Source organism: Cyprinus carpio, chromosome B14, assembly GCF_018340385.1.
Source record: "Cyprinus carpio isolate SPL01 chromosome B14, ASM1834038v1, whole genome shotgun sequence".
Taxonomy (NCBI): Eukaryota; Metazoa; Chordata; class Actinopteri; order Cypriniformes; family Cyprinidae; genus Cyprinus; species Cyprinus carpio.
This window is the reverse complement of record NC_056610.1, coordinates 9,491,746-9,505,066: the sequence shown is the minus strand read 5'-3', so window position 1 is coordinate 9,505,066 and position 13,321 is coordinate 9,491,746. Positions and strand designations below refer to the sequence as shown.

The 13,321-nt window shown below is 35.7% G+C and overlaps 1 protein-coding gene across 5 annotated transcripts in view; it reads left to right on the top strand.

Moving 5' to 3' along the window:
- The window catches only part of LOC109112056 (gamma-aminobutyric acid receptor subunit alpha-2-like), a 56,409-nt gene extending 45,163 nt beyond the window's left edge, over positions 1 to 11,246 (top strand). For all 5 annotated transcript variants that reach the window (XM_042737989.1, XM_042737991.1, XM_042737987.1 and 2 more), the window contains 2 exons: positions 4,946 to 5,148; positions 10,938 to 11,246. In XM_042737989.1, the coding sequence (XP_042593923.1) occupies positions 4,946 to 5,148; positions 10,938 to 11,243 (509 nt within the window). In that variant the 3' untranslated portion in view covers positions 11,244 to 11,246. The remainder of the gene's footprint in view (positions 1 to 4,945; positions 5,149 to 10,937) is intronic.
- Positions 11,247 to 13,321: the final 2,075 nt, after the last annotated feature.

Below are 13,321 nucleotides of genomic sequence, written 5' to 3'. Positions count from 1 at the left end.
TATAGCAGTACACCTGATTCTAGTTCACTAATAGAGTCTCGTTGACCTAAATTGGTTATTTTAGGTATTGAAAACATCCACAATGTTGCCATGCTTCAGGATCAGTACTGAGAAACACTATTGTAGCTGAAGAGGTGACCCTCAAGCCATAAAATGCACAAGGAGCCCTGGAAGCCCCTGGGTCCAGGGTCCTCTGCCCTAGATTAGAGACTTTAGCGGGGATGCCGGTCCTTTCTGAGCATTTCTGTAAGGATTTATGGAGCTCAGGTACGGAACAATTCGGTTACTGTGGAGATTCCCTGAGCTCTGTGTTGCTAGGCAGGTAACGTTGAGAAGATGAGCTCTCTTGGCATAGGTTCAGATGTCTTTCTGGCCTACCGCCTGTCTCCCTCTTTTTGCCTGTGTCTTTATTCTCTGTCGTAGGTTTCTCTCTCTGTCCCTAGAGTCTTCTGGCAGTTCTTCAGCTGTCCCAGTCACTCTTTCTGTTTCTTATCTTTTTCACACTATCCGTCTATTATACGAGCCTTTTAAACAACCTGCCATCAGGCAAATGTGTGCAAAGTTAGTGCTCCCAAAAGAGATCTTGCCTTGCCAAATAATAACCCTGAAAAGTCAGTGTATTAATTATAAAGCATCAGATGAATTTGTAAAAAAACCTCTATGACATTTTTACCATGTCGTAGATTGCTTTTTCGAGTTTTACGAGGTGTTGAGATATTAAAGTTGAAATAGAGAGAATATCATTAAAATGGAGCTCAGATAAGCATGAAGGCAGTCGAGAGCTACATAATTGAAATCTTGCTCCAGGCTAAATAGCTCTGGAGCGTTATCTAATGTATACTTTATTATGACGCTTGTATGTACACATGCAGCGCGGCCATGTGTTTTTTAGTTTGTTGCATTTGTAAAGTATTAAAGGATTACTCCAGGTGAAAATGAAAATTCTGTTGATTTGCTCACCCGCATGTTGTTGCATGTTGTTTCCTTTACAAAAACAGTTACTGTATATAGATGGAATGCCCAGAGTGCTCTTTATAATGGGGACTGGGGCTTTCGAGCTCCGAAAATAACAAAAAAGCACCATAAAATCCATCTGTATGACTCATGCGTTACATTCTCTAGTCCTGTGATGTGATGCAATAGCTTCATAAAAGGAGCACACCAAAATTACGAAGCCGTTTGCGGAAAATCTTGCCATCAGCGACAACTCTCAAATCTTCAAACACATTCATTTCAAACATGGTGTCTAAAAAAAACACATGGCACCAGGTTTGACGACAGTGATGCCAAATGCCTTGGTTTTTCATGTCGTGATCAATCGCATTGTGACAGGTTTGAATAAATGCTAAATAAAGCTATATGACTTTAAAAGACGTGAGTCATGTGGACTAATTCAGTAGTAACTGTTTGTTCTTTTTGGAGATTGACAGCACGTTTATATGCATTTACTTTTGTTGAATGGAAATAAGCAGCCATTCCGCCTAATATCGTCTTTTGTGCTTCATAGAAGAAAGAAAGTCATGCGTGTTTGGAGCAACGTGTGTGAGATAATGAGAGAAGAATGTTAATTTTTTGCGTGAAAATGTGGCAAAGGCTTTTAGGAAATGAAAGCATAATTAATAGGAATAGTTTACCTAAAAATGAAAATCTGTTCACCATCAAGCCATGCGAGATGTAAATGAATTTGTTTTTTCATCAGAATCAGCAATCGCGTCCAAACAGCTGATAAAAACATCACAATAATCCACAAGTAATCCACACCAGTCCAGCCCATCAATTAACGCCTTGTGAAGTGAAAAGCTGCATGTTTGTGATAAACAAATAAGAAGTTTTTAACTTCAAATTGTTGCTTCTATCTATAACATTGTTTTGTCTGATGAAGAAACAAACTGATTTACATTTTGGATGGGTGAGTACATTTTAATTTTTAGGTAAACTGTTTCTTTAACTTTCTGGTGAAAAAGAAAGCAGCTGGTCTCGCCATTATGGTTTTTTTTACAGGTTCAGCTGGGTTTATTTGCAGCTCAGTCAATAATGATACTTGATGGAAACTGAAAAATAATTACACAGAATTTAGCCAATCTGCTGGTCACCATGCCATTTTATAACCTAAATTTAGGATGATGTTTATTTTTTTTCAGATGGTATTTTGCCTTTTTTAAAAGTGCCAACAGAGGCATTTGAAGTCGTTTCAGGCAGTTTGGAGTGTGTTTCTTTCATCTCCCTAAAGTGCTGAAGTGTGTTCCATTACATTTCTCTCCATGCCAAAACTGATACTTCTCCATCCTGCAGTCTAGAGTATAACAGCATCTCTACGAATGAGATGATTAAAGATTTGAACACTTCAGCAAGCAAATCACCTGTTACCCAGGCAATCAGGGTTCCTGCACAGTCTTCACTGCTCCCAGTACACCTGTATAATAGACTCCATATTCAATAAATTACAGTATATTCTACTATACTTTTATTTATTTATTTATTTATTTCACTACAATTAATGACAGATGTCATTTAATATAAAAAAATATTCAGATTAATTTACAGCAGGTGTTTTTCAGTCAAATTTTACTGTTTTTTTTATTATTATTACAGTTATAATCACATAACTGTTGCACTTTAAACTGGCACACTTGAATATTATTTATTTATTTCCCTAGATTTGGTGATTAATGTCTGATGTGAGGTTTAAAACAATGATTTGGCTAATGTGTGTATTTTTACTGTAAAAAAAATATTATTTTATTTTAATTTAAATTATAATCATAAGTGTTTTATTTGTTTAAAACCTACATTTTATTGATTAATGGCTGTTGTAATGTTAAATATATAAAATATTTGGTTAATTGACCAATTAGTTGTGAATTAGTTTGTGTCTTTTTACTTTCAAATTTAATCTTGAATATTGTTTTAATAAGATTATAATGACATAAATGATGTGTTTTACTTGCCTAGTAACCATTTACTTTAGCCATATTTTAAGACGTGGGGCTAATGAGATGGTTCACAATGACTGATGGGTAAATTTCTCTCCATTTCCTGTGTAAATGTGTTCTCTATGATATTTGCAGATTGAGCTAATGCACTTCCTACGATTTGTAAACACATTTAAGATGGTCAGCTGAAATGTATCTGCTGTGTGAGATTATATTGATCTCTTTCGCATTTCACTGCAGCATATTTCTGACTGATGCATTGACTGCTTTGTCATTGGATGGATATCTGCAATATGGCTAGGGGAAGGTGATCCACCCTACACTCCCTATCTGCTCTTCTCTGGTAGTCAGCCCGTTTCAAACTGCTGTCATGTTCATCCCACCTGGGATTGAATACTGGAGAGTTTGACGGCGATGGAAATTAATTGGAGGCATTTGTTTACGAGTATGGTCGCGATCGGAGTCCCCAAGCTTGCCGTCTGTCAGGCCTATCTGTCATTGCGACCTGGATCAGGCAGGAGTCAGGAACGCACAGGTTCCTCTCCAGAATCCCTTTACGATGCCACAGAGTCTCATCTGAGAGCGTGAAAATGCTGGAGGATTCTCATTAAGGTTATTGTCTCCCCGGACCCATGACTGAACAAGGCTGTCATCTTCTTGTATTATTCCCCTCAAAAACAGAGGCCTTCCTTGTAATTCACAAGGCACTTTCTAAGAATACTTCCATTTCAGTAAACACAGCACAGATCTTAGAAAGGGACAGAAATGGAAAAGAATTCAGGCGTTTAGAGGCCAAAGGGTTGTCATGTTTTTGAATGATTTGAAGCCCCAAGACTGGAAATAAATGTGGTGCACTGAAGATATAACAGCAGGGTCCTTACAGACTCAAGCTTAAGAGGTGTTCAGTCTTTCAAAGTCATTGAAGTTGATGTAATTTTTGTGATGTTAAAACACTTTCTCCTGGGGCTCATGACCAGTTTGTACGTATTTTTACGAGGTGGCAAATTCATACGTATTTGTATGACCTCACTCGTATGTTTTTGTACGATTTCTGTGATGGGTAGGTTTAGGGGTGGTCCTTCGTACAAATTCCTATATGAATCAGGTCATACGAATTTGAACGAATTAGCCACCTTGTAAAATATGTACGAATTGCCATGAGATTGGGTTGGTTGCTCCTTAAAGACGTATAAAGATCTGTTGTGTGCAATTAATTAAATTAGTTTGTTTTATTTATTGTTTTATTCATTTATTGTTTATTTGTATTTTCCAACCAATAGCAGAGGTAGAATGTTTTTGGGAACAGTTTTGACCTGTTTTGAAAAATTCAACAAGTTTGATTTGGGGGTGGGGGTATTTATATATATTTTTTTTTCATTCATTCATTTTTTATCAACAGTTTTGACTAGTTTGAAAAAGTCTGAAAAATTCATTCATTCATTCATTTTTTTTTACTTATTGTTTTATTGCTTTATTTATTGTTTTATATATTTATCAATTTCTCTATCATTTTATTCTTTTTTTTCATTAATTTATTGTTTTATTAATTTATTTACTGTTTTATTTATTTATTTGCATTTTACAACCAGTGGCAGATGTAAAATGTTTTTGGGAACAATTTTGACTTTTTAAAAAAAGTCCACAAGTTGGAAAAAAATCTATTTATTTATATACTTAATTACTTGCTTTTACTTTTATTCATTCATTCATTCATTCAGTTGTTTAATGATGTTTTACTCTTTATAACTCTTTTTACTACACATTTGTTTTTGTGTGTGTGATTGTCAAAACCATGTTTTACACAACTGTTTCTGCAAACGTTTGCTAAACAGGTTTTATTTTTCATGCAGTGGTGGAATCAAGTGCAGTTGCGTTCATGTGATGCAAGATTTCTACAAGTTTAAGTAGAAATTCCAATTTCAAGTAATTCTGACATTCTGAGTTGAATAGAGCTCTGCATTAGTTTATCATCATAATTTGCATTGTGTTGTCATTGTTTGTATTCCTCTCAGGTGTGACCACTGTACTGACAATGACCACTTTGAGTATCAGCGCCCGTAACTCCCTACCGAAAGTCGCCTACGCCACAGCCATGGACTGGTTCATTGCCGTGTGTTACGCCTTTGTCTTCTCCGCCCTGATTGAGTTCGCCACAGTCAACTACTTCACCAAACGTGGCTGGGCTTGGGATGGCAAGAGCGTGGTCAATGACAAGGTAATTATCATTAATCATGTCCCAGCATGCTTTGTGTTGTTCAGGTGGGGTGGCGTTTGGAACAGATTGATTGACGTGGTGACAGTGCGGTAAAGTTTTGAGTGATGTGACATCTCTGAAAAAATTAAGTGACTGATGGGAATTTAAGAGCACTTCAGGTTGATGTGAATTTGGCTTGTCTAGTAGAACACCTGAATACCTCATTTATTTGTCTCCTGGACAGCAACGTGATTATCCCTATAAAGCCTACAATATCTATTGCATGCCTTCTGTTGTCTTCTTGATATTGATAGCTTTTTTTTAGGAAGTAAAAGACCTTTAAGTATACTGTAATTATAAATACACCTACTTTCAGGTTGTGGTTCATGTGTCTTTTTGCTGTGAAATCTTGACTGATTTTTGTAAAGTAAACATAACAATACATTTTATATTGTTAGTAATATTTCAAGATGAACACTTATTGGACTGAAGCAACTTAGGTGTATTTGATTATCCAGACATCATTCTTTAGAAGAATCATTTTCAAATGTGATTAACAAATATGATCATCAGGCATTTGAGGAATGTTTATTTTGTTATCTTTCAATCATTGTTGTATTGCATTGCATTATATGTTTTGTCATATTATTGGGAGATATAGAGTGGCAACTGATGTTTATATCATTTTATTTAACTAGTCAGCAATACTGTTATTAGGATCGCAATGATTTATGTTACAAGCTATTAGAATTTCATCTTACTATTTGGCCAAATACAAATTGGTTATTTTTGCTCAGTTTGGGCCTCTGAAAAAAACTGAGATTTTTTTTTCCTCTTCATATGAGCTCCATATTCTCATATATCATTCTACTGTATATGAGTCATAAAAGACTGATGCATCAAATATAATACTCCAAAAAACACACTTTTTTAAAGATTTTCTCAAAAGATTCAAAAATGGTGTAAATTTAAAAAATAAGGTTTTTGATTTCTTCTAACAATTATTTAATATATGTCAGACTTTACAGTGTTAAACAGAGACTTAATTGCGTGGTTCTCAGATGTTCCTCCTGAAAAACAGGCCATAATTATAAATGTATTAATAAAAAATAATCTCACATCTGAGATATTGATATGAATTTTTATATGAAACATTTCTTGTCAAATTCAACTTTTTGACAATCGTTTATTTTACGAGAAACATCAGAGACAAAGTTGATACCTAAATTAATGCTTATGCATATTGTAAATTAATTTATTTTTACATTTTATGCTTTATTGCATTTCCATTATGTTCCTCCCACTGTTTAGGGAACCTTAGAAAAAAAAATGTGGGTGTCTCATTATGGTTTGCCTTTTTTAAAATAGATAGGTGTTGATTTTATATGCTGAACAGCAGCTATAAGACACTTCACTGATATCCTGACTGTAAAGCCATTCTGATACCGTCTATGATACATGTAGCTCTTTGTACTTCTGCTGCAGGTCCGGATGAAATAACCATAGATTAGTCCATTATGATCTTATCATGGAGCACTGCAGACTTCACTCATATCCTGCTCATTTGAGCCAGGGGAAACTACAGAGACTCAGATAACACTGAGGGTTTGTCTAAATCTAATTAGTACAGATTCATTAGTGATTATTCATGCAGACATTCTGGACTGATTGATTACAGAAGAAAATGTCATTTTTATGGTTTATAAAGAAATTGTAGTGATTGCCTGTGCAATTGCATGTGGTTGCTCACATGTTCTAGGCTTTGTTATAGGTTGTTACTGAGTTTTAGGTGTTTCTAAGGCATTGCTATGTGGTTGCTAATGTGTTCTAGGTGTTGCTGTGGGGGTTCTAGGTGTTGCTTTATGCATTGCTATGTGGTTTATAAAATGTTCTAGGTGTTGCTAAAGGAGAGCTAATTAGTTTTAGGTGTTACTATAGAGTTGTTAACATGTTCTATCTGTTGCCATGGGTTTGCTAATGAGTTCAGGCGTTACCATGGGTTTATTAACATGTTCTAGGTGTTGCTATGGGGGTTCTAACAACTTCTAAGTGTTGCTAGGGTATTGCAGTGTGGTTGCTAATTTGTTTCAGGTGTTGCAATGGGTTGTAACAAGTTCTAGGCATTGCTAGGGCATTGCTATGTGGTTTCTAACATGTTCTAGGTGTTGCTATGGTGTTGCTAATGAGTTCTAGGTGTTACAATGTTGTTGTTAACATATCCTAGGTGTTGCTATGGGGTTATTAATGAGTTCTAGGTGTTACAGTGTTGTTGTTAACATCTTCTTTGTGTTGCTATGGGGTTACTGATGAGTTCTAGGCATTAATTTGGGGTTGTTAGCATGTTCTATGTGTTACTAACATGTTCTAGATGTCGCTGGGGTGTTCTAGGGTGGTTACTAGATGGTTGCTTACTGCTGAGGTCAAAAATGATTTCATGGTCTAGATATGGTTCATGATGCAGATATGGTGTGAAATGTCATGTTTGAAATTCATGTTCAAAATACCAACTGTATGGGAAAAGTTATGCTCCAAAGTTTAATACTTAACCTTAAAGATTTTTTTAAACTCATTTATAAACCAATAATGAGAGAAAGATGATCCAAGACCAGCATTGGACATTTATTTGCAGACAAGATTTATGACAGCACAGTCACTTAAAATTAAGCCCAAGCAAAACTGCATTATGTGCTATTTTCCAGTCAAATGATTTTAATGACTATTGAGATTTTAGTACTCTGCAAAGAATTATTGCAATTCAGTGAGGTCAACCCTGAAATTTACCATCACCCTGTTTTTCTGACAGACTTCTTTTCCATCTGTCCTCACATCCACAGAATCAAATCTGGAGTCTTATTCTCATTATCTGGGATTGATTAATATCGGTTTCATAGGGTCTCTTCCTTCCCCTAGACAGACTCTGTAGCACTAGATCATTGCTTATTCATGAGCCTTCAAATCTCCACAAATCACATTTTTCCCACTAAAGGTCAGTCAGCCAATCAGAAATGACAACCTGTAGAACTGTCATGTTTATGCAGATTTCGTCACTGTCTTCCTCCGTCACAATCACAGAGAGTACATGTTCATTTCTTGGTTTCTTAGTCCAAGTTTTTGGTGTCTGATGCACCTAAAATAGATTTCATCTGTCTAATAGATTTGGTGCCACTACAGTAATCATTTTATAAACTTTTAAGATAAAGTCATGTTTTCACTCCAAAATGTTTAATTAAAATAAAATGAAGCCCTATACTCATTGCAATGCAAACAAATCTCATTACTGTAATCCCAAAAGATATCACTGTACAAAAATATCTTAAATAGCCAAAAATATGCTTAATACATGTATGCGTGTATTTACTTATGTATTTATTGATATACATAAACATACATTTTATTATATATATATTAAACAAAACCTTTTTTACTTTGATTTTTGGCTTATTTTCTTGATAGATTTTGTTAGATTAATTTCCGAGAGGCACAGAAAACACACTTCACACATACACATAGTGTCTGACTTGTTTACTCAGAATCTGCCACATAAATTTTCTAAAACAACATATAAATAAATTATTTAAGCATGAAATGGGCTCTGTGGGATTTTAAAGTGTAATTTCATTTAACTGAAGGCTGTTTGACAATATGCTCACGTTGTCAGTGTTCATTTTTACATGCACAGCTAAACAAGACATGGTTTTCAATGCTATCAAACTTTGTATTGCACTCTAATCTGAATCTCAGCCCAACCAGAACCTTTAGGAGATCTTCATTGATTTGAACTAAGGTATGCAAGTGATGTCTACGGAGCAGCAAGCTGTCAGACTCATTTGCAGTGATCATGTATTGTTTAAGTGCAGAATTTCAGTGGAGTTTGAGCCGACAGTGTATATCAAACATCCCTCTCTTAGTAACCATCCTGCATTTAGCCTGATGCATTACTAGTTCCTGTCAGTCTCTTTAATTACCACAGCGCATTCATCAGCGCGTCAGGGAGAGGTTCTGCTCTTGGGATGAGGGGGGAGGTGGAGTGCTGTCTGTGGCATTTTGAAGAAACACAGCTGGAGAAACATACTGAACGCTCAGCGCATTCGCCATCAAAACACCTGCACATGATATGACTTTTTTCCATGTGAAACAGGATGCTTGGGGGGAGTATTTTTGTCATGACAATTCTTTGAGAGTTAAGCATGGGAATATACATGGCAATGTTAATGTGTTTTGGTCTTGGCTGAATAGATCTGCTACGCTGCTGCTGCGACAGAGCAAGTGCCAAGACTTGCTACTGCCAATACAACCATAGACATGCTGCTGTGAGCATGTAAGAAATACTGCTGCTGCACATCTAACATATGTGAAATAACCTCCATATATAACATACATGAAATTCCCCCTTAGCAAATCTATACAGGTGGAGCTGGGGAAGGTGGAGGGTTTCTGAGATGTGCTGTCACTTGCACAACCAATACTAGCCAAGTATTTGAATATTGAGTAGCAGATCATTGGCTGCTAATAAGAAAAGAAACCTATGTCAGATTGAGTTAGAACCTATCGGCCTGCACCAATTAGAGTTTCATGACAGAACTTTAATGATATATATATACATGTGTGTGTGTGTGTGTGTGTGTGTGTGTGTGTGTGTGTGTGTGTATATGGTCATGAAAAATGTTATGTATGATAGTGGTGTGTGTCAGGCTTATTATAGTTTACTAAAGTAAAAATAAAACCTAAATGATTAAATGTAAATGTAAATATATATAAAAAAAATATACTGTATGTAAAAGGATAGTTTTATATATATAAACCTATATTTCCCAGGCTTATCTGTGTAAATTGCATGTGTCTCTTTTTATGTGTGGGTGTGTGGGTGTGTGTACGCACATGTTAATGGAGAGAGAAAGTTATTATTAATGACTGTTTGTTTTGTGTGGGATCTTGTTATATTTCTGTGTGTGAGTGGCGCAGGCACAGCTGAATTTTCCCACTGCTGTTATGACAATAACTTATTGAATCATGAATCTTCCTCCCGTTCTTCATCATGAGTCTGCTCATGCTCGACACCTCCAGTTGTCCCATCAACTCCTTATCATAATACCACTCGTGTTTTGCAACTTGTGTGGTTTTCTCTGGCAAACGGATGATGTATAACACACATAGACTGCATTCCCACAGTGTTTGGGATTGGCATTCATATTTGAGACTGGGATTGTCCTGTTCAGATTGAAATCTGTCAGTGTGAATGGCAGCCAATCCTATTCTTTTAATCACTTAAGCCATACAGACTATTAGAGAATGTTAACCAAGAGCATACAGTACATAGATATTAATCATTGTTTTAGCAATCATATTTAATGTAGTTTTATTGTTTTTTTGTTTGTTTGTTTGTTTGTTTTGGATATTCTATTTCACAAATTTGTCTTTTTACAGAAGTAAAATTGGCTATAAATAGCAATTTAATTTGACTTCTGTAAGTTTTGTTTAATTGCAGAATATCTGTATTTTATTTCTGCTTTGTCACACTTAAATGGTTTTATTTTTAATATTTATTCATAATATTTATACATTTTAACATTTATATGTTTAATATGTAGTTTTTTTGTGGTTCTACATCATTTGCAGTTTGGCAAGGGATGAGTAGGTCATTGCTTCTTTAAACATGAATCGATTTTTATTTTTACTTTTTACATTGAATCCAGGTTTGTAGTTTCTGAAAAATGTATAAAAAATATCGGAGTTTTTTCCAAATAGGACTCCAAATAGGACTGACAAGTGAATTTCTTTTTAAAAGTGACAAACTCTTACTTTCCCTACAGAAAAAGGAGAAAGCTTCAGTCATCAAGAAGAACAATGCCTACGCCGTCGCCGTGGCGAACTATGCCCCAAACATCACCAAGGACACTGTGCTCCCCACCATCGCAAAGGGAAGCATAGCCGAACAAGGAAAGACCAAAGCTGACGGGAAACCAGCCGAGGCGAAGAAAACCTTCAACAGCGTGAGTAAAATCGACCGCATGTCCCGCATCATGTTCCCGGTTCTCTTCGGGACATTCAACCTGGTTTACTGGGCGACATATTTGAACAGAGAACCCGTGATCAAAGACATGATGCCCTCTTATTAGACGGTGTCCAGGGTTGCGACGGGTTCCACTAAGCAGGACTAAAGACTAGGCCAAAACCACCCAGGGACTGAATATAATCACGCTCCGACACTCTTTCCCATCTGCTCCACACAGACGTGTCATGGATTGTTGCAAGATGCCTTTCTATCTCTCTCTATCTCTCGTCACTCTTTTCTACAGCTTTTTCAGCAGTGCTTTTGAAATGACATTTGCCTTTGTACATATGTACGTAGTGAAAATGAAAATGACGTGTTTGTGTTGCGCTCTGTGAGAATCTGACTTTGGACCTCTATCTGTGATATAGACTAGAAAATTATAGTGATTTATTTATTTATTTATTCGATGTAAAAGTTAAACCTTTTTGTGATGGTGCTTGTTTTTGAGTAGCCTATAAATATTTTTTTAAAAGACCAAGCTCTTTTGTGCTTATGGTCTGATATTTTGTGCTGGGCCCATACACAAAAAAAAGAAAAACAAATGAAATCAACTGTTTACACACATTGCTGTATCTTTACCGTCTGTGGTTTTATTTTCTTCTATTGAACCAGGAATGTTCCTTTAACAGCAACAGAAGATTTGTTTACTGTCAGTTTTTGACTACATCCCTTTATAAAGGTCTCTAATGCAGCAGCATGTGACAGGGTTGTTTGGAAAGCTCATTCAACCTGAACTTTGAAGTCAAGAAGAAACCACAATTGCATGCCATATTAATTCCATAATGTGCCCTATTTTTACAACAACAAAATGCAAGCTGTTTGATTTTACCCATTGGGGATTTACAGTATTCCATTTCATTTAAAAACAAGCCAACAAGGCTAGAGCTGAAAGCAAATTGTTGTTTTTGATGAAAGATTAGGAATACATATTATTTGGTCTTAAAAGAAACCGCTCACCCAAACATTTGCTCTAAAATTTTAGGCCATCCAAGATGTATGAGTTTGTGTCTTTATCAGAACAGATTTGGAGAAATTTAACATTAGATCACTTGTTCACCAATGGATCCTCTGCAGTGAATGGGTGAGAATGAGAGTCCAAACAGCTGCTAAAAACATCACAATAATCCACAAGTAACTTTTGGTCTGTTTTTGTTTTAGCAGACTGAAGACAAGACAAATTTTCACTTGATAAAGTAGTGTTATCATAATGATTGATTTGTTTATTACAAACATTCAGTTTATGGATTATTATTGTGATGTTTTTATCAGTTATTTGGACTCTCATTCTGGCGGTACCCATTCACTGCAGAAGAACCAGTGGTGAGCAAGTGCTCCAAGTCTGTTCCGATGAAGAAACAAACTCATCATCATCTTGGATGGCCTGAGGTTGAAAATATTTTAGGGAAATGTTAATTTTTGGGTGAAATCTTACTTTAAGATTTAGTCCATATAACTTTAAACGTGACTAGACTTGGTGCTTCATGATTGTACATAAATGCACTATTTCCTAGTCATAGTTTTTGTTCGTTATTCTTAAATTGCATATTAATGAATCCACTATAAATACAGCAAGTTGAGCTTTCCTCACATCCTTCCATCAAAGATGAAGTGCATCATTTTTGATGTTGAAATACTTTCTCCTTGTGCAGGTTTAATATGAAAACACTATTATAAGACATCTGTATGTTGCCTTCTTAAAGAGTGAAAACACTGTGGCTTTGTGGCACTTTAAAAACTTTAAGCAGCATGATATGGGCGGAGCTATTTGTTTTTCAACCAATGGCAGACAGGGAGTGTTTGGAAACAATCTGTTTGGTGCTGTTAATGATGCAGAAATGACAGACTTCATCTTTCATGCTGGAACTAAGGAAATTAGTGAACATGTTAAAAAAAATTATAATCATGATGATTTCATGTTCAGCAGTTTCCTCATTTCCTCCTTTTTTTGGACCAAAAGACCGAAGTGCTTCAACTACTGCATGTTTACTACAATTGTTTACCCTCTAAAATGAAGCTAAATATCCTTAAAATTCAGTGTGTTACAAAATATGATGCAGTAACATCTCATAAATGTCACTGACTCTGAATTCTGCAAATTTCAATTGCCTGTCACAGAGAAGACAACTTTTTTTTTTTTTTTTG